This window comes from Copadichromis virginalis, linkage group LG12, assembly GCF_057382275.1.
Source record: "Copadichromis virginalis isolate Kocher_CV1m ecotype Utaka linkage group LG12, C_Virginalis_male_GT1.1, whole genome shotgun sequence".
Lineage (NCBI taxonomy): Eukaryota > Metazoa > Chordata > Actinopteri > Cichliformes > Cichlidae > Copadichromis > Copadichromis virginalis.
This window is the reverse complement of record NC_140629.1, coordinates 2,072,015-2,093,129: the sequence shown is the minus strand read 5'-3', so window position 1 is coordinate 2,093,129 and position 21,115 is coordinate 2,072,015. Positions and strand designations below refer to the sequence as shown.

The 21,115-nt window shown below is 43.0% G+C and overlaps 1 protein-coding gene across 2 annotated transcripts in view; it reads left to right on the top strand.

Moving 5' to 3' along the window:
- abca2 (ATP-binding cassette, sub-family A (ABC1), member 2) overlaps positions 1-10,323 on the top strand; it is a 101,518-nt gene extending 91,195 nt beyond the window's left edge. For both annotated transcript variants that reach the window (XM_085474326.1, XM_085474325.1), the window contains exons 42-48: positions 2,778-2,912; positions 3,561-3,664; positions 3,767-3,859; positions 6,647-6,749; positions 7,717-7,854; positions 7,938-8,147; positions 8,906-10,323. In XM_085474326.1, the coding sequence (XP_085330452.1) occupies positions 2,778-2,912; positions 3,561-3,664; positions 3,767-3,859; positions 6,647-6,749; positions 7,717-7,854; positions 7,938-8,147; positions 8,906-8,941 (819 nt within the window). In that variant the 3' untranslated portion in view covers positions 8,942-10,323. The remainder of the gene's footprint in view (positions 1-2,777; positions 2,913-3,560; positions 3,665-3,766; positions 3,860-6,646; positions 6,750-7,716; positions 7,855-7,937; positions 8,148-8,905) is intronic.
- Positions 10,324-21,115: the final 10,792 nt, after the last annotated feature.

The window sequence follows — 21,115 nt, the reverse complement described above, 5'->3', positions numbered from 1 at the left end:
ACCTGTCACCTCTCGGCCACCACCCAGTCACAACTAGTCGCAGGGAGATGTGGCGGCCCCACTTTAGAAATCCAATATATTAAGCCTGAAGGGTTCTAATGTTACTTTGAGCAAGATAAGTGAGGCGTGCAACAGCAACAACAGCTGATATTATGCTTCCTGTTTCCATTGAGATTAATAAACAGGTTCTTTTGATGTTACAGAACTTATCGCTTCGTTTGTTTGTACTTGAGCAGAGACAGAAATCAGAGCTAGTTACATACCTGCTATCTGGTTGTGTATCATTGTACAACTTAAGGTTGAAATTAAGGTTTGTACTAATCCAGTTCTCTTTCACATATGTTACATATATGTTACATATTACATGTACAGCGTATGACTCTCCTTTTAGAAAGGCGTTGACGTTGGTGGGTCAGGTGAGTCAGAGTTTCTCTCTAGCTTATAAAGAGAGCCCGGTGGGTTGCTCATGGAGTCACACGTTTGCAGCCTTAGTCTTCTGTAACCTGTGGTCCTTACTGGCGTGTTGCTCAGTTTACATGCTGGGTGGGACCTTGATTTGGTTCAGTAATCTGGTGGTCAGTGAGGGTTCCTCTCCAGCCTGCAAAAAGAGCCCAGTGTGTAACTCGGGGAGAAGTTTGCTCCGCACCTCCTAAAATTTAATATAGGTTGGTTGTGGCCCCTTACCAGCGTGTTGCTCGTAGGTTGCACGCTAACACACTCAGTGTGGTGCTCGAGTTCTGGATTTGGACCCAGATATATTCTTTTGTATGTTTGAGAAGCTTGTAGATTCACGTGGTTGGTCGGATGGTGAGCAGACTTTGTTTCTACAGCGTCTCAGCATCTCTTTGTGCTGTCTAAATGTTAATGTGCGGTGATACAGGGATGTTTGGTAAAGCCTTACCTCCAGCACCAAGACGCCTCTTTCACAAGACTGCGGCCTCTACCTCATCTTCGGTGGTGCTTGAGAGGAAGGAGGAGTATTGGAAGATAGGATGCTGCAACATCATCTTAAAAAAATTGGTGGGAAGCTCTGGGCAACTTGTACATTTGGATGAAGATAAACCCGAACAACTGATTGACATCAGACAGTTACATGCACTGGAAACGCTGCATCCAGATGAACAGAATAAACTTTTTGGGAACATTATAGAGTCTTATCTGTCTCTGTTCTCAGGTACACCATCTTGTGGTCATTTAGTGGACCATGATATTGATGATACTCAGCCTATTAAACAGCATTTTTACCGGTCATCTCCTGATAAGCGACAGATATTAGAATCTGAGGTAAATGGTAAAATGGTGTTGCCTTCTTCCTCTGCTTGTTCATCTCTGTGTTTGCTGATGTAGAAGTCAGATTTCAAATTTAGGTCTTGCACTGACTTTTGCTAAATTAATGGCGTCACACAGCCAGGTGCATATCCTCTTCCCAGAATGAAAGATTGTATTGACCAGGTAGCCACGACAAACTTTGTGAGCAAGTTTGACCTTTAGAAAGGGCGTCGACAGGTTCCTCCGTCTCAGAGAGCCAAATACATTTGTTCTGTCCTTCAGGCCTGTATTTATATGCTGTCATGCCATTTGGTCTTTGAAATGCAGCAGCTTCTTTTCAAACATTAATGAATACAGTTGTGTCAGGATTATAAAGCAGTGCAGTTTATTTAGACGACGTAGGTGTTTACAGTGAAACCTGGGAGGAGCATGTAGAGCAAATGAAGACACCTGAACTGGTTTGACCATCAGTCTGGCTAAATGTAAATCTGCTAGAGCCACTATTACATGTTGTTTTTGTTTCCTGCCCATGGAGAAAACAAAAACCAAGAACATGAAGGCTCAGTAAGCTGAACTATAATCACAGACACCAGTCAGGATGCAATCCCTGACATGAAGGGGAAATATCTCTTTCCTCCACTAGGTTGAACCCCAATTCTCTACTGAATCATTCAGAGACCCTCGACCTCAGGCTCTTGTCCTGCCAAAGAGGTGATGTTAAACGGTCATGTTTGCTAACTGGCCAGCCTACCGTCAGAGCCTCAGCTCCTGACAGCCACCGAATTCACAAAGCCCCGACCCCTCCTGTAGTCGTGTGTCTGCAGCAGGTGAGGTCCATCTAAACTGATAAAACTTAATTGCAACTTTTTGTGATGACTGAGTTTCCGGTTCATTTTTCGAGCAGGTGAAACCTGAGTTGACTCATTGAGCTAAAAACGACTTCACATTGTGACGGCAGTTGTTGGACTTTGTGCAGTAAGATAATGAAGAGAATATCCTGTGCATGATAAACTTGCTCACTCTGTGAAGCGTGTTTTATCACCGTTTTTTGTGAAGTAATTACAAAGAAAAAGAGCTGAAGTTTAGTCTTATGCAGTACTCTTCTTCCTCTGACCTTTATTTCCCAATAACCTTTATAACTGCTGTTTTATACAACAGTTAGTTATTTTAATTGTGTTATTTTTTTTATCAGACTCCACAGGACTCTGTGTAGCTTGTAACTTTGTGGTGTCTTGTAATTATCCACTTAACACAGCCAGCAAAACATGCAGACATGTTAACCTACAAGAACTTTTGCTGATTGCGCAGTTATTTAGTAAAAGACCCATACTTACGGTCAGAGTCAGACCCAACATGTAGGACAGAGAATACAAACTGAGGATCAAATATTGGAACAATTCAGCAAATGTTATGCAGTTCCACATTAAGGGGGGATATCCTACCGTTGTCTCCTTCATCGCCTGAACAGCAGAATTTCAACAGCTCACATTACTCTTTACCCCCTGCAGGTGGTGCAGTGGGCATTGGAAAAGCTGGAGCTGTCCAAGTATGCAGACAAACCAGCGGGCACTTACAGTGGAGGAAACAAACGCAAGCTCTCCACTGCCATTGCTCTCATCGGGTACCCATCACTCATCTTCCTGGTAAGAAGAATAGATGCTCTCTGCGCTCGGGGCAGCGTAACAAAGATCAGAGGGTCAATCCGCCGGTTTCTTCACATTCTGTTTGAAGCTTTAGTTCATTTTTGGAAGCATGTTTAACATTGAAATGGAGCCGATAGAAGTGCTTAAAAGCATAAAATGAAGGACGATGTGAATGTGTGACTATGGGGCTAATCAGTAATCTGAGTGATCATTCATAAATATTTTTATTAAAACTTGATAGTATTGCATACATGTATACAAAGTATTACAAAAGTAGTGATAGTATTATATAAGTTAGTTACTCTGCGAGTTCTACTCATACCTTGGATTATATTTTAATGTCTGTGTGCAACACAGTAATCTTTTGATATAAACATCGTAATATGTGATCATTTTTAATGATTAAGTGTAACATGGATACAGAAAATATGCAACCAGTTTTACTTAAAGACTGCAGTGAGTGTCCCTGAACAGCCTGTGGAGACAGCATCAACCCAACATCCAGTTGGTCAAATAGTAAAAAAGTCCAAAGTTGTCCAACATTTCTACATCACACATGCCAGCCTATCAACGTCCCAGGCAGTAAGGTTCAGAGTCCATCCAGAGTCTGTCGCTGTTTTAAACATTGTTGTGTTTGCTTGTGTTTAGGATGAGCCCACCACTGGGATGGACCCGAAAGCCCGCAGGTTCCTCTGGAATTTAATCCTGGACATAATCAAGACCGGACGCTCTGTAGTGCTGACGTCACACAGGTTATAAAGCTTAGTAATGACATGCATGTTCCTCTGGAACACCTCCTGTTATACCATCTGTGTTACAAATGTTTCACCAAAGTGTTTTCACTACATCTGCAGCATGGAGGAGTGTGAGGCCTTGTGTACCAGACTGGGCATTATGGTGAATGGCAGGTTTAAATGCCTGGGGAGCATCCAGCACCTAAAGAACAGGTCAGGACCTTCTTTAATCATAGTTACTCATAGTTATATAGTCCAGGTTTCTGAAGACACGGTTACTCAGGACCTGCAGCACTGAGATTTGGCACATCCAGACTCAGCTCTGCAGGAGAAACCAGAGGACACCTGAAGAGCTGGATTTAGGGCAAACTGGGAGTCATGGATTTGTCCCACTGTTTATGTCTGGTTTCAGTGTAAGAGTCTCTTTTTTAAGGTGCAGTTTACTCTTTCCACAGCACTGCTCCGAGGATGTGTTCATTTGTCCATGTTTGGGACTCTGTCTGCAAGAGTGAGGAGACAAACTGGGTTTCATGACTTCCAGGAGGACAATGGATCAGATAGGGGCCACTGTGTCAGAGCTTCTGATGTTACTTTCTTAAAGAGAATCATCCTACTTACCTGGAGTGGTGTCAACAAAGACACTTTGGTTGATCTTCTTGGGGGATGGACCCATCACATACATCCCTAGCAGCCTTTGGACCATCGTTTGTTGGTGTTTGCCTGCTGGTTGCTGGTTTTGAAGTTTGTACAATAGAACACATTACAGTTTTGCACATTCTCCTGAACATCCCAGCTCGGTTTTAGCCAGCAGACCATTTCTGCAATCGTCAGTAGGTTTGGTGTCTTCCCAGATGTCCAGGGGAAGGATTGTGGCTGGCACATGGTCTTGTAGGGAAGCTTGAGATAGATAGATAAAGCCCTGTTTTGATGACATGGTGGGATTGATGTTATATCTCCTGTATCAGTGATTTTCTGATTCAGGGTGTGACTTTCTGGTTTTCTGCTCTGCCTTCCACCTCTATTGTAAGCTTCTGTGAGGGGCCCTGTAGAGCACAGATGATGGTGGCACATTCTGATGTGGAGACACGAGGAGTGTCTGCTGAAAGAAAGCAGTACTCTGGTCACCCACCCCACCACACCCCCCACTCCTGAAGTGTCTTATCTTATCATCATCATCAAACCAATACTTTCCTTCTGAAACATCCAGCTGCATACCAGTGAATAATATGAAATCTAAACGCAGTAGAGCAGGAAATGCCGTTGTCTTTGAAACAAGCACCACCACAGGCACATGCCAGCTTTTACTCTAAAGAGTCATTTCTGTCTCCATCCAGCCCAGCAGCTAGCTCGGTGGTCTGTTAGACAAGTACATGAGGTGAGTTTGTCAGCTGGGGAGTATATGTCGAACCAGTACCCACAACAGCATTTCCAGTCTAATGTTTCACAGTTATGGAGACTTTCAACTGCCACAAGAGGACAGTAATTTCTCCTGGGCTGTGGAACAGCTGATCTTGGACAGTAGAAGGAGATGTAACGCTGGATGTGAGGGAGGAGTATTTTCACCTGATGTTTGTGGTGGTTTGGGATGAGGTGGAGTAAATCTGAGGTGAGACACTGTTCTCCTGTGATCTCATCTTTTTCCAGCTGTTTTTACAACCTGACCATGCTCATCCACAGCTCTGACTTATCATTTTAAAATCAGCTTGAGTACTGTGAGGTCATCAATATCAGGTTTCTACCTTTGGTATAATGAACAGTACATATAAGCTTTCCTCCTCATCCTGCACTCATGCCCTGTCTCCACTAGTTCATCCTCACAGTCCATGGAAAAACAGGCAGTCCTTAAAATCAGACGAGGTTTATGTGGCAGCTGCACCAGATCCTGCAGTCTGTTCTGTCCAGGACATTGCACACAGCTGCCATCATTTCTTTAGCTATCAGAGGATGCAAGGACAGAAAATCTTTACATTTGTCCACATTTAGAAGCAGCTCTGCTTCATCATGCATACTCCCATAGAAACTGAAGCTTAATTGGGTATTTTCCAGGGGATCCCACAGGCAACCGCAAAAGACCACCCTTAACCTCAGGTCATCGTAGTCAAAGGAGCTTGCAAAGAAAAGCGTCTGGACTTCTTTAAGTTGCTTGAAGACGTTTCACCTCTCATCCGAGAAGCTTCTTCAGTTCTAAGGTCAAATGGTGGAGAGTCCCAGATATAAACCTAGTGGGAGTTTCCCCCCACAGAGGGACAAAAGGACCCCTGATGATCCTCTAATCGCCTGAGCCAAGGTGTGAAACTGGGTGTGGGTCCCAATCAGCCAGAGTTTCGGGTGTGTTCATTGTGAAACCTGGCCCCACCTTATCATGCGAATTCCTGAGGTCAGATGGCCCAGGATGTGAGTGGGCGTTAAGGCGTCTGGGAAGGATCTCAAAACTGGATTATAGATGGCAGAGAGTTGGTGTCGTAAACCCCGTAAGCGACCATCTGTTCAAAGATGGTCGCTCCTTTGACTACGATGACCTGGATGACTGAGAACCTTCACAGACTCAGGTCTCATAGTTGACTACAGATGTGCCAGCTGTCAAAGGGTGAGAGCCAGGGTGCACCCCAGACAGGTCGCCAGTCTGTCTGACAGACCACCATTCACACCCATGAGCAATTTGGGATTCCCCATTAAGCTGTTCCCCACTAACTGCATGTGTTTGGACTGTGGGAGGAAGCCAGAGTACCCAGTACCCAGCAAACACTGGGAGAACAGTTCTTGCTGTGAGGCAACAGCGCTAATCACCACAGCACAGTGCTGCCCACGTTCATGAGGTTAAAAAAGACAAAGGTATATTAAAAAAATCCTAATTAGAAAAAAGTTTACAGTTCTGGCTCGCTCAGTACTCATATAACATATGTTGGGGTGCTTTTTTTAAATGGGCAGAGTTGGAGAACTTTATGATCGTACCATTATGTCCTGACTTGGCACAGTCATGCTTCTCTTAACATGTTATAGGTTTGGAGATGGCTACATGATCACAGTGAGGACAAAGAGCAGCTCCAGCGTCAAAGAGGTGGTTCGGTTTTTCAACAGAAACTTCCCCGAGGCTCTGCTGAAGGTACGTTACAGCAACTCTCCAGTGTCGTCATTTTACCCACAGAGCACCAACCTGACAGACGTAGCACCAGACTAAACCTCACTATCAGTTCAGTTGTGTTTTCATGATATAGTGTAAATTCACCCCAACAGCTGCTTTATATTGTAGATCTAAAGATCCTCATCAGAGAGAAAATAATACCACGGTTTAATAAATATAATAAAGAGCAAATATTACCTGAAGAGTGTGGTTATATACCAAAACTGGTGGTAGATCTTTAGCATCGCCATAGAATCGATTCAAGAATGTAAAGTTTTGTGTGGTTTAATTAGAAGATCTGTATTGTTTCATTAAGCTACTTTGCCTGTGCTATATCACTGTAATAAAACCTCTGCACATAAAGTCTGACGATGTGGACATTCAGTACTTACCTGTCCATTCAACAAGTGCAAGGAGCCTCCTACAACTGGTACAGCTGTTGACTGTGCCGAACTTTAGGTTCTAGTGGGGTGCATCTTTGGCTGGCTGTAGCTCAGGGTGTAGATGATCAGAAGGTTGGTGGTTCAGTCCCTGGCTGCCCCAGTCTGCATGTCTTCAGCAAGATACTAACCCTAAGCTGCTCGCCGATGCATCCATCCGAGTATGAATGTGTGTGAATGTTAGATAGTAAGCACTTAAAGCATAGAAGAAAGTGCTTGTGTGGATGTGGCATGTTGTATAGAGCTCTGTGAGTACTCTGTACTCTTTATATAAGAATCAGTCCATGTAGCATTCAGGTGAAACAGGGCAGGCATCCGGTCGTAGGCAGTTAAAGCTAGGCCAGTATCCTCAACACCAGCTTGAGTTAGCTACTAATTACTAACCTAATAGGTGATACCCACAGGATCAAGAGCTGGTCCATATCCCTATAATTGGAGTCACTGGCCACAGTTACAATACCACAGCTGAAAAATGTGGTAAACTGTAAACCGTGTTATCATATTTGCAGGAGCGTCACCACACCAAGGTGCAGTACCAGCTGAAGTCTGAGCGCATGTCCCTGGCTCAGGTCTTTAGTAAGATGGAGCAGGTGGTGGAGGTGCTGGGTATTGAGGACTACTCTGTCAGTCAGACTACTCTGGATAATGTGAGTGACTCAGTTTCATCCAAGACTTCAAAAAGGAATATCTTAAATAAAAAATAAAGTACAGGATCTCTTTTTCCATCCAGGTGTTTGTTAACTTTGCCAAGAAACAAAGCGATAACCTTGAGCAGCAGGATGTGTCGCCACTGGGCAGTGGAAAGTCCCCCCTGCAGCGCATCTTCAGCCTTCTAAAGTCTCGAACGGCCAACACAGAACTCAACGCTCTGATCAGTGAGGCGCCAGAAGAGCTGGAGAGCGATGATGATGAAGGTCTCATTAGCTTCGAAGAGGAACGGGTGAGCAGATCCTGCCTAGAGTTTTCTGTTTCTCTGTTCATTGAAGTTCAGAGGGAGGGGTACACAGGTGAAGGTGCAGCAGGCCCCACATCTGTGTCTGGAAGGTCAGTAACATGAGACAAACAGAGCTATAGTGTGTGGAAGAGACATCACCCAGAACTTGGGCTAGGACATACTGTAGTGTTACCACGAGATGTTGTAGCATCAGTGTAGCTTGCAGCAAGCAATGGAAACACTGCTACTACTGTAGAAGGACAGGTACTCAATGACCCTCATCACCACAGCACAAACCTCAGGAGACAACAGTGAAGAGTTAACACTGGAGTAGCTTTTCACCAGCAGAGTAAACAAATGTGCTTAACCAGCATGGTTTCCTCTACACGTGTAAAAGCTAATGATTTAAACACATTCAGCCTGTTTTCAATGCAGCAGTGGCCTCTAAAGGAGCGAACCATCTAACGCTGACAGTGTTACATAAATGTAAGTGTTCACACAGGGTCTCAGCCCATCTATCATCAGGTAACAGAACAGGATTGCACCCTGAACAGGTGGTTAGTCTGTCAGACTTCAGACTGTGGAACAACAGGTAGTATGTGCAGACTCTGCAGATGAGCTGCAGGTCTGAACCAAGAACTTTCTCACACTGTTCTCAAACAAACACTGGATTTTCTTATGCACGCTCCCTGACAAAGACATCACCACTACGTGTTAGCACGTGTAGTGATTTTCTGGTGTGTATATTTGTGTGTGTTTGGCAGGTGCAGCTCTCTTTCAATACAGACACCCTCTGTTAAAATGAGCTACTTTCACATCAGAGAGCAGAGGGGAGGGCAGAGGGGGGACCCCTGATCCCACTGGTCTGAGCTATGCGTTCCTGAGAGTATGGCACCGCGACCCTGAAGAGGACCAAAACTCTCTGAACACAGCACCTGAGGTTCAGTATTTCAGGCTTCAGATGGACTCTGCACTAGGACGGCAACATTATACTTTGAGTGTGTGAATTTGAACCCTTTATGAAATGTTAAAAACCAAGTCTTTGATTCCACTGGTGTCTCTGAGCTGACTGGAATCACCCCCTAATCACAAAGGGTCCTTGTTACTCTGTAGACCTGCCTTGAGAGCATGCTGTGATGATGATAATACACCCTGTTTTTCTGTGGTAAGATTTATTTTGAAGGCAGCTACAAACTGCTGTGTTGGTTCGTTTGTTTAAATCTTTTTCTTTCTTTTTTCTGCGTGGGGGGGGGGTGCACCCTGTAAGGGGGCGTGCGTGGACCTGTGGGGGAGCAGGAGGCCTTCTTGCCTTCTTTGATGTTACCAGGTGAATGTACACGGGTGTTGTCATGGTGATGCCGCCTCCTCTCGGTTTGTTCTGACACTGTACACGTGGTCGCTTTCTTTTCTGTTTTACATATTAGTATTTTTATTTATATTCTTATTATTTTTATGAATATTATTGTAACATGTTATTATGTTGTGCATTCTGGTGAGAAGATCCTCTGTAAATGGGGCACTGTGTATAATAAGAACAATAACTCCACCTGCAGTGAACATGAGCAGCATTGTAACAGCCTGAACGGTGGATTTGAATTCCTGACAACAAATGCACTCCTATCACTGTGACACTAACAGGGACCTTCAGATCACATTTGCAGTAATACGTGGGTACGCTCCATGTTTTATGATTTGCAGATGAACTTGTAATTTTTTCATGGCTTCTGGAATCAGCACATTACAAAAATATGGCTCTCTCACTGACCGTGTTGATATGTTCTTTAAACTGATCTCATGTTTCGTGATAACTGAGTTGTCCTGTCATCAACAACTCCTGTGTTGCTTCTTCTTTCACAGCTAGCTGCAGTCCTGGTTTGGTTATTACTCTGGTACTGGTGGGCTTTTTTCCCTGTTGCAGATGTTATCATTAAAAAAAGAGTAACTGTCATCTTTCATGTCTGAGATTGTGAGCTTGACGGATAAAAGCAAGTCTGTCATGGACTTTAACAACTGTATGTCACCTACAGCCACTGGAGTTTTGAGCATTCATAGTTTAAAATAAATCTAAACTGTATGTTTTGGGATGTAAACATCAGATTCATATGTGAACTTAACCTTTAATAACGCCGTTGAAGCGTGTGTCTGATTAAACGACTGTTTCTGAACTGTAACTTACACTGAACAGAGGCTCTTCTTATGCTTTGTGTTTGTTGCAACAGTGAGCTTCGTCCCACACATCTGCAGCTCTGCTGCTGTGGACCTCTCGCTCCGATTATAAAAACGAGTCACGTGCCCAATGGAGTCAAATATTTTGAGCTTCTTCAAGACACAAGTCATCTTTTCTTGGACTTTTCTAAAGTCTTCACTCCGGGACTGTGTGAAAGCTACACCGCGTTTGCATGTTCCTTGTCATGCATCCATATTTTGATGAAATATGATGTCATCAAACATCCTTTTAGTCGTTTGATGACATCATATTTCATTCTAGTTCATCGAACGCGGTGCAGGCCAGTCGCATTCTTCTAGTTTTGGCCTTTTGCACATTATTGGACTTATTTATTCTTTTATTTAATTCACTTTTTCTTTCTTACTCTTGTGCTGCCTGTAACAAAGCATCCTCACACATCTGGGGTTATACCTTTTTTTGGTTGAACATTTTGAATATTGATATAAATATGATGAGCTGGGCTCCACTGGGAGAAGACAGCAGAGAGAGAAGAGAACAATATGTTTTTTATTAACTCTGTACTATGAAATGTAAATTTGCTATTATTGTTTTAATAGTGAGAATTAATTAGGCGATTACACGGACTGAGACGGAGGCTACCACGTGGGTAATCTGTTGGTGTCTGTCTCCCTCACTCTGTCCTTTACAGTGTCAGCATTCAGCTGTGGCGCAGCTTTCACACAGTCCAGGAGTGAATAATGCAATAAATGAATGGCAGCATTCAGTTATTGCATTATTCACTGCTCTCCGTTTTTAGGTCTTTGCTTTTTTTAATGAAAAGCAACAAAAGTGGTATCCTGATTAGTAACTTGAAAAGAACTAATACTTTAAACATGACACCTTATAATATGTTTAAATAGCACAACAAAACACAACAAAATGTGGGGTTCCTATTTTGGCATGAGACTAAGGCCCTAAGTACGCTTTAATTATTTGTAATTCCAGCATAACTATATTTACCTACTAATACTAAGGTATTTACCTTCAAATAAGGGAATCGAGTCGTTTAACCTTATCTAACGTCCAGATGTTTTACTGCCTCCTTTAGTTCACCCCTTTGTGTTGTGAGTCCTGCGTTTGCGTCCTATTCCTGTCTCCTGCACAGCACATCATGAGGTGTGGTGCTTGCATGTGGAAGATTTTACTGTGAACAGACAACACGCAGTCAAGGGAGCAGGTGGAACAAGCCATCCGTAAACTGCCAAAACAGAGGAAATGCATCCAAGAAACTGCTGCAATATTAGAGTAGCGAACTCTACAGGTTGGTACATCCTGAGAAAGAAAGAAAGACGTTTGACCTTTAACAAACACATTTATTCATATCACAATTCAATAATACAAACAAAACGCTCACAAAGTCAAAGGAAGCATCACAAAAACACCACCCAAAAACCACACACACTTAGATCCACGTGTAGTTATCAAAACAAATACACTGAATAATAATATCACTCTAAAAATGCAAAACAAGTGCACCATCCTCCCTCAATGAACATAAAACATCTCTAATACACCACAAATCTGTAAACATCTGTAGATTACAACACGATAAAAAGCATCCACTTTCAATCTCGATGCAACTAAGCCCTTAAAACTAAGTGCTGCATCAGTCCAACCCTGTCCAAGCATTTCATGTTTCCTCGTTTTCCAAATTGCGAACTTTGCCATACCAAGAAGGAAATTGATTAAGACATGAGTCTTCCTTTTCAAAGCTCTGTACTTAAGACTAAAAACAAAAACTGCCATAGAAAAACGCTCACCCAGGGCTTCCACCCATTCCTGCAATAAACTAAACAGGCTTTTTAACCTCACACAGGACAAAAACAAGTGACAGCGACTCCTGTTGTTCACAAAATAGACATCCACCCCTAGTAGTCGGGTCTAGCTGTGTGTCTGTTCGTAGCTATAAATCCATGTATAATCCTCCACTGGAGGTCACCAACCTGTTTCTCAACAGGTGGCTTATACAGGACCCTCCATCTGCCCTTCGGGGCAAGGTCTGAACCAAAAACCTGTGTCCACCTCGACTCCCTGACCCCCCGAGCACAAGTTCAGCACCTTGGCACAACTCTGATACAGGTGCTTCTTCCCACATGAACTGAGAACACCCGACACCAGTCCATTCTCCTCATGCCATCCATCAAAAGCTGGCGCAGCTGAAAGTACTGGAAATACGTACTCGTACCCATTATGCCACTGGTCAGCTAGATTGCAATTTTCAGCAAATAGTTTCAGTGACACAGGTAAGGACTCCCAGACGTCTTCCAGGATCCTCTTTAAGATTCTGGTGGACTTGATGTTAGTAAGGTTGCACATCCTTTCTATCGATAGTTTTGCGAGGTGACCCAGTTTCACAATCCCAGCTTGAATGAATCAGAATCAGAATCAGAATGGGTTTATTGCCAGATGTTGAGGTTTACAACATTAGGAAATTGCTGCGGTGCTTCAGTGCAGACAATAAGAATTAAAGTGCTATGTAGAAAGAAAGATATGTGCATGAGATATACATGAGATATATACATGAGAATAAGAATTATGAGTGCTACGTAGAAAGATATATACATGAGTGCAGGTGGTGATCAGTGCCAAACATGAAATGATGCAGTGACACAGCGTAGGGTCATGTGTTAGTGGCGGGGACAATCATGTGGTTATTGTTCATGTGTCCAACAGCAGAGGGGAAGAAACTGTTCTTATGGTGAGAGGTTCTGGTGCGAATGGACCGGAGCCTCCTGCCTGAGGGGAGCAGGTCAAACAGACTGTGTCCAGGGTGAGAAGGGTCAGCTGAGATCCGAGCTGCACGCCGCAGTGTCCTGGAGATGTACAGGTCCTGCAGAGATGGGAGTCTGCAGCCAATCACCTTCTCAGCAGAGCGCACAACACGCTGCAGTCTCTGTTTGTCCCTGATAGTGGCTCCAGCGTACCACACGGTGATGGAGGAGGTGAGGATGGACTCGATGATTGCGGTGTAGAACTGCATCATCGTCCGTGTTGGCAGGTTGAATTTCTTCAGCTGCCTCAGGAAGTACATCCTCTGCTGGGCTTTCTTGATGACGGAGGTGATGGTGGGCTCCCACTTCAGGTCCAGGGTGATGGTGGTACCCAGGAAGCGGAATGAGTCCACAGAGGTGATGGGGGTGTCAGTCAGGATGGTGGGGGGGAGTGGGGCTGTGTGCTTCCTGAAGTCCACAATAATCTCCACTGTCTTCTGGGCATTCAGCACCAGGTTGTTGTGGCTGCACCAGGACACCAGACGTTCAACCTCCCTCCTGTAGGCAGACTCGTCCCCGTCAGAGATGAGCCCAATGACGGTGGTGTCATCTGCGAACTTGATTAGCTTGACAGACTGGTGGGTGGAGGTGCAGCAGTTGGTGTACAGGGAGAAGAGCAGAGGAGAAAGAACACAGCCCTGAGGGGAGCCGGTGCTGATGGTCCGGGAGTCCGAGACATTCTTTCCCAGCCTCACATGCTGCTTCCTGTCCGTCAGGAAGTCAGTGATCCACCGGCAGATGGGATCAGGCACATTCATCTGGGAAAGCTTGCCTCGGAGATGGTCTGGAAGGATGGTGTTGAAGGCAGAGCTGAAGTCCACAAACAGGATCCTGGCGTAGGTTCCTGGGGAGTCCAGATGCTGCAGGATGAAGTGTAGGGCCATGTTGATGGCGTCGTCTACAGCTTGGTCCTTATTGTAGGTGATGACAGCAAACAAAAAGTCATTGTGAAACAATGGTTCTTCAAAAATCCCCAGCCAGGTCTAGGGTCAGGATCACGGAAAATCTTCAGCGTTTTCCAAGCATCCAACACTGAATGATAAAAAGGTGTTAAACCCATCATATCAAGCTCTGCTGTTTTAAGCAAAAACAGATGCTTATCCAGTCCAGGATATCCAGCTTTCTGGGGAAGCAGCCGAGCCAAGGGCAGCCAACAGTAACTACTTCCATAAAGCAGCTTCTGAGCAGTTTGTAATCTGAACGCAGTGGTCTTGGCCATGATATCCACAAGTCCTTGACCTCCCTCTGACACGGCAAGAAACAGTACAGATGCCTTAAGCCAATGCTGCCCGGACCAGAAAAAATCCACAATGAGACGCTGAACAGCCCAGCAGGTGGAACCAACCCCACAAGCTTGTGCCACAGGGACGAGGCAACCAGATTATTGGCAATCAGAGCCCTACCCCTATATGACAGCTGGGGTAGCAACCATGTCCATTTACACAACTTGGACTCAACTTTTTCCTGTACGCCCCTCAGTTCTTTTTCTGAAATTGTTCGTTACCTATAAAAAGTATAAAAAGTGTCTTAATACCATTCCTTCCCCAGCACATATTTCCTGGCAGGGTTGGACTGTTCTCTACGCACCAGTTACCCACCAATAAGTCCGGGACAATCGCCTGGACGCCGAAACTCCTGGTAGCCAGGAGGATGTGATCCGCCTCTTCCGCAAGGGAGCGGTAATCCTTCGTGGCCAATAGCGGGGAGTTGGTAAGGCCAGCGCGCACTGGAGCCGGCAGCTGTCGGAGAAAGAGGTAGGTGAAGAGGAATCCTCCGTCATCCGTGGCCAGTAAGGACAGCATGCTCTCCATGAGCTCGAGAGCGGTGCCGTCGCCCAGGCCCGCGAGGGAAAGGAGTTTCTCGGCCCGCTCAGCATCAGAGAGGGAGTAACGCCGCAGCAGCACCTTGAGGGCGGTGTACTTGCCTGGGCTGGGGGGTCCCGGAGGAGAGTCATCACGCAGCGGGTTGACAGCGGGTCAAGTGAGGCCACCACATGGTGGTATTTAGCAGAGGTGTAGATTCAAGTCACATGACTTGGACTCGAGTCAGACTCGAGTCATTAATTTTATGACTTTAGATGTTCTAAGACTTGTGACTTGACTTGGACTTTTACACCAATGACCTGGGACTTGAATTGGACTTGAACCGATTTACTTGAAGAGACTTGATATTTCACCCAAATATAAAAGTTAACACGCATATTATATAGAAAGTGTGCACCATTAATTCAATTCATTCATTCATTTATTCAAACCACACTCCGTACATATGTGTGCGTGAGCTGTAGCACAGCCAATCAAATTAACCAGATGTTTTTATTAAAAGAAAAAAAAACGCTCAAAAATGCTGCAAAGAGTTATTTTTTTCAGGTACATAAATTATTAAGTAGTCAACAAAAAACCGAAATGCAACATGCAAAACATGTAAGAAGAGAATCACAGAAAGATATGGAACAACTTCCAACTTTGTCCGACAGTTGAAGTTGCATAAAGAACAGTAGGCGGGGCTTCTCTTTTGCTACGATGAGATAGCTGACTTCATCTAACTAGCAAATGTTGTCCAGGCTCCATTGGAGATACAGTTTTTTTTTTAATGTGTATGATATTTTTGTCATGCGATTTTAAAGCCGGTCCTACAACCGCATCCAAGAATAACATGCAGCTTATCTTAGAACTGTCGGTGAAAATTATTCTTGGAGCTAGGTTTAATTGAGCTGCATTTTATAGAGGTGCAATTTCACAATTTGTGTATATTTTCTAAGTTCACTATTTTGTCATGTGTTGAGAAAAACACAGATTTAAAAATTACATGGTCTAACACAGCGGTCTCCAACCTTTTTTGCGCCACGACCGGTTTATGCCCGACAATATTTTCACGGACCGGCCTTTAAGGTGTCGCGGATAAATACAACAAAATAAAACTAGTACTGGTACCGAAAAAAAGAAAATTTATTCATAACACACGTGAAAGACCCAGGAAACCAGAGTAAACGATAAAAACGATAACAAAATAACGCTGAAAACCGATAAAAACCCTGAAAACCAAACATTTCACACCTGAGCCTCAACTCTCGCGGCCCGGCACCAAACGACTCACGGACCGGTACCGGTCCGAGGCCCGGGGGTTGGGGACCGCTGGTCTAACATTTACATTTAGCATATAACTGCAACATGCTTTTTTTTTTTTTTTTAAAGACTTGAAAGGACTTGAAATTCAAAGTTTCAGACTTGTGACTTTACTCGGACTGTTACACCAGTGACTTGAGACTTGACTCTGACTTGCCTGACATTACTTGAGACTTGACTTGTGACTTGAGGATAAATACTTGAGACTTGCAAAACAATGACTTGGTCCCACCTCTGGTATTTAGTATCGTCGGCTGAAACTCCACGAAGAGCAAACTGAGCTTCTACGTGCACGAACCATAAAGGAGGGTCGTGAAGCCAAAAATCCGGCAATTTAAGCGCTACAGCAAACGCAGCCATCGGCGGAGGTGGAAGTCCGGCAGCAGCCGATGCTTCCAGGCCACCAATGTGGGGGTCACCAATGTGGAGGTATGTAATAACGACAGGAGAGGTCTCAATGTCTCACTCCAACTTTATTAACTGACTCTGTAGCAGAGGCGGAGCCAGACATTTGAAACACCTGGGGCTTAGCCCTAAAGGGTAGTATGCATGTGGGATTTTTTTTTTTTTTAGAATAGGTAGAATAGGTAGAAATGACTGAAAGATTAATTGGCTCTGTTTTGAGTTTTGTTCAAAAAAGAATGACTTCATATAGGAAAAATATATATCACATATACAGGACACCTTAAGCTAGGTTTTTAATTAAGCAGCAAGGCAGAACAAAATCAGGGCTGTATCAAGACACAGGGACTAAACCCCAATTCAACCAGACCCAGAACTGATCCGGAATTAAAACAGGACTACAACAGTTCAAAATCAGGACTACTTGGGACTTAACCAAGACAGAACCAGAATCAGAACTAGATGATAGCAGCACTAAAAATCATCATAGACCTGCACTACACTTATTTTTTAATTCTACCAAAGTACAATATTTAGATTGAGAAAAGTTTATATAATTATTTAGTCTTGTTGTGCAAACAAGCTGCAGAACTTAATAAATATAGAATTTGAAAAATAGTAAACCTAAAAAGAAACACTAGGTACGAGATACATGAGGACCTGTGATACGCTGATACTTCTGGTAAACAACCATTTGACTAACATGTGAGTCTCACCTGCTCTTGTTTCACCTCTCTCTGTGTGTTCCTCTCTCCTTCTTTGTGCTGACAATCATCAAATATACAGTTGAAACCAGATATTTACACACAAACACTTTTTTAATTGTAACATCAAATTAGACTAAATGTTTTTTTTTTTTTAGGTTGATAAATATAAAAACATATTTGTTAACTTTAAGAGTAAAGAAAGAAACTGTCTGTATTTCTTAATTGCAAATGGCACCAAATTGTATTCAAATTGAGCCACACTTATGGAGCTCCACAGTTCTCTTCCTGGTGTTTTGTTGACATCTCTTGATGTTCCCATGTCACAGAAACAGGCTCTGTGTTTTGCCTTGTATGCATCCACAGCTGTGCCACCAGTTTACTCACATGGACTCTACGAACCAATCAGAAGCTTCTTCAGCTCAGGATGGAATCGTCTGCAGTTTCTTATTAATTAACAATAAACTTAGTGTACATGTACTCCTAAATTTGATGAAAGTGATAAAAATAGAAGCTCTGTCTCTCTTTATTCTGACATTTAACTAATTCAAAAGATATTTCAATTTTTATTTATTTTATACTGAACAACATACAAAGCATAATATATAAAATAACATCTACCTGAGTTTTTCTTTGAAAGAAGCTCCTTATGTCCATTCTTGTATATCAGTGCATTACTGAAACCGATTTATTTAGCCGTGGAGGGAAACAACTGAAAATATGAAATAAACACATGTAAGCTGAGACTCTCTAAAGAAACAGCTGTTGTTGTTGTTCGGCTTTTCATTTCGCCATTTGTTGATTCACTTGAAGAGCGAGTAACGTAATATTGGTCAAGTGATCAGTTTGATATCAATCTTTCGTGATTCACCGTCATATTTACATTATTTGTACAGTAGGAATGATTTGCTTTGGTACCTGGTCGAACTTCAGTTCTCCTCTGTCTGCCTGGCTGCGTTTCTCCAACAGCGCATTCGCAGGCAGCAGCTGCCCCGCCCCCCGCTTAGTGCCTGAGCTCGGATCATACCAATATCAGGGGGGATTCACGCACAGTCGTAAATTCCCACAGTGTGCACTATGTGCTTCGAATATTGTGTGTAGTTTTTGTTTTATACAGTTGTCAGCCAGGCATCTAACTATGAAAAAATTACACTCCAAAAGACCCCGGGCTTCTGACAAAACAACCCGGGCTTAAGCCCAGTAAGCCACACCCCCGCTCCGCCACTGCTCTGTAGAACTTCACATACAGTAAGCGCCAAAATCTCCACCCCAGCACTTCCCTTCAACTTGGGTGTGAGTGGAGCCACCTGGTGGTCCGCCACAGTCTAACATACATGTAAATGCTGTAATTTGATTATTTTAATAAACCATGTGACTTGGATGGATTCGATGCTGGCGTGACCACAGTCCAAGGGGCCACTCAATGAGTTTGTGTGTTCGCTCAGACACATGAAACATTAGAGGGAACATTGGTGTCATCGTGAAACTAGTGTTTATTGATGATGTGACACAGGACAGAAGCAGCCGAGTGCTCAGAGACAGACTGTCTGCTCACATCCAGCTAAATGCAGTCAGACTGCAGAGTTTCATAATGCAGATGGACAATGACTGAAAACACACAGCCAAAGAAACCCAGGACTTTATTAAAGCAGAGAAGTGGAAAATTCTTGTGTGGGCAGCTCAGTCACCTGATCTTAACTCAGCTGAGCATTGAGACTGACCTTTGGAAGAAAGGCCCACAAACAAACAGCAGCTGAAGGCCGCTGCAGTAAAGGCCCAGCAGAGCATTAAAAAGGAGGAAACCAGCATCTGGCGATGTCCATGAGCTCAACACTTCACGCTGTCACTGCCAGCAAAGGCTTTTCAACCAAGGATTGGAAATGAACATTTTATCTTCATTTATTTAATTTGTCCAATTACCTTTGAGCCCGGAAATGAAGGGCTCACTGACAATTAAAATAAATCAACAAAATTACTTACAGTATAATCTGTGTGTCCTTCCCAGTACTTAAAATGACTTACACAGTAATTAAGATTACTGCATTTACAGTTACTCTAGAAAAAGGATTGTTTTGTTTGGCACTGTGTAGTTAAAGCTCGTTTTCCGGTTAAGAAGTGTTTCATGTTCTTTGTTTTTCATTAAAGGTGAATAAAAACAGGCTCAGATATAATAATGAGAACTATCAATGTATCATTTTTATATTTCATATAAAAAGACAATTGAATAAGATAAGATAAGATAAAACTTTATTAATCCCTCGGGTGGGTTCCTCTGGGAAATTCGGTTTCCAAAAAGCACAGCACCGACAGAAGTTACAGAGTTACAGAATATTATATATATATACACACATATATAAATACAGAGACATATATAAATAAAATATACAAAGGGGATAAATAGGAATAAAAATAAAAATACAAGTGAATTGCACATTTCAAGTATTGAGGTCTATTGCACCGTTGACTGTTAACAAAAGTATTGCACAGTGAGGTGAAGAGGCACTACAGCTTAGTTGTTCCCTCCTTTGTCCTCCTGTCTCCCCTCCCTCTCCCCTCCAGAGAGGAGTTAAACAGTCTGATGGCCTGTGGGACAAAGGAGAATATGCACAAACCTAAGCAGTACTTACTCAGTAACTCCTTACAATTTGTGTCTCCTTTCCTGTTAAACACCTGGATGTTAGATAAGGTAAAATAACTCTATTCCCTTCTTTTAATGTAAATACCTTAGTATTAGTAGGTAAATATAGTTATACTGTAATTTCAGATAAAATAGGGACCCCACATTTTATGTTCTGTTGTGCTATTCAAACATACACACAAGATTATATATATGAAATACATTACATTTAGAGCACTACAGTGTAGTGACAAAAACTGTAAACAGGACAGTGATTAATGAAATACTGCAAAATGAAATACCAAACCTAAATCAGCTGAAGTGGAAGTGACTGTGAAGACTGATGTCATGAAGTGGAAACTGAATCCAGTCGGATTAACACAACGCTGTAGCTGCCAGTTCATATTGACTTTACTATTTAGCTCTTGTGGCAAGAAAGAGTGAATTTGCTCTTTTGTAATCTGACACACACACACACACACCCATATATATATATATATATATATATATATATATATATATATATATATATATATATATATATATATATAAAAACACCCAGCGCGCCCCTGCGGGCGGTTTATCCTTCAAGCTCGGGTCCTCTACCAGAGGCCTGGGAGCTTGAGGGTCCTGCGCAGTATCTTAGCTGTTCCCTGCGCTCTTCTGGACAGAGATCTCCGATGTTATTCCCGGGATCTGCTGGAGCCACTCGCTCCAGCAGATCGCTATATATATATATATATATATATATATATATATATATATATATATATATATATATATATATATATATGAACGTCAAAAGCTTTAGAGCTTCGTCAACTTTTTTTGCTTAAAATAAAAAACAAAGACTTCAGACTTCAGGTATGAGCGGACTAAGTTCATTCATGTCTCCCTCCTGTATTTAGGGTCGCTCCATAACCCCGGTCCGTTGGATTCAAATGGTGCCGCTATATTGGTACTACATCGCGGTTAGAATGTGTTATTTAACCTCCTAAGACCTGAACTCTTCCACAGCAGCATTTTTAATTTCTCTTTGATATTTGGTCATATTGGGGCCCGATGAATGTAAAAACAAAGAATTACCAGATTTTTTTAACCTTATTTTTGTTTTTAAGAAAAATAAGA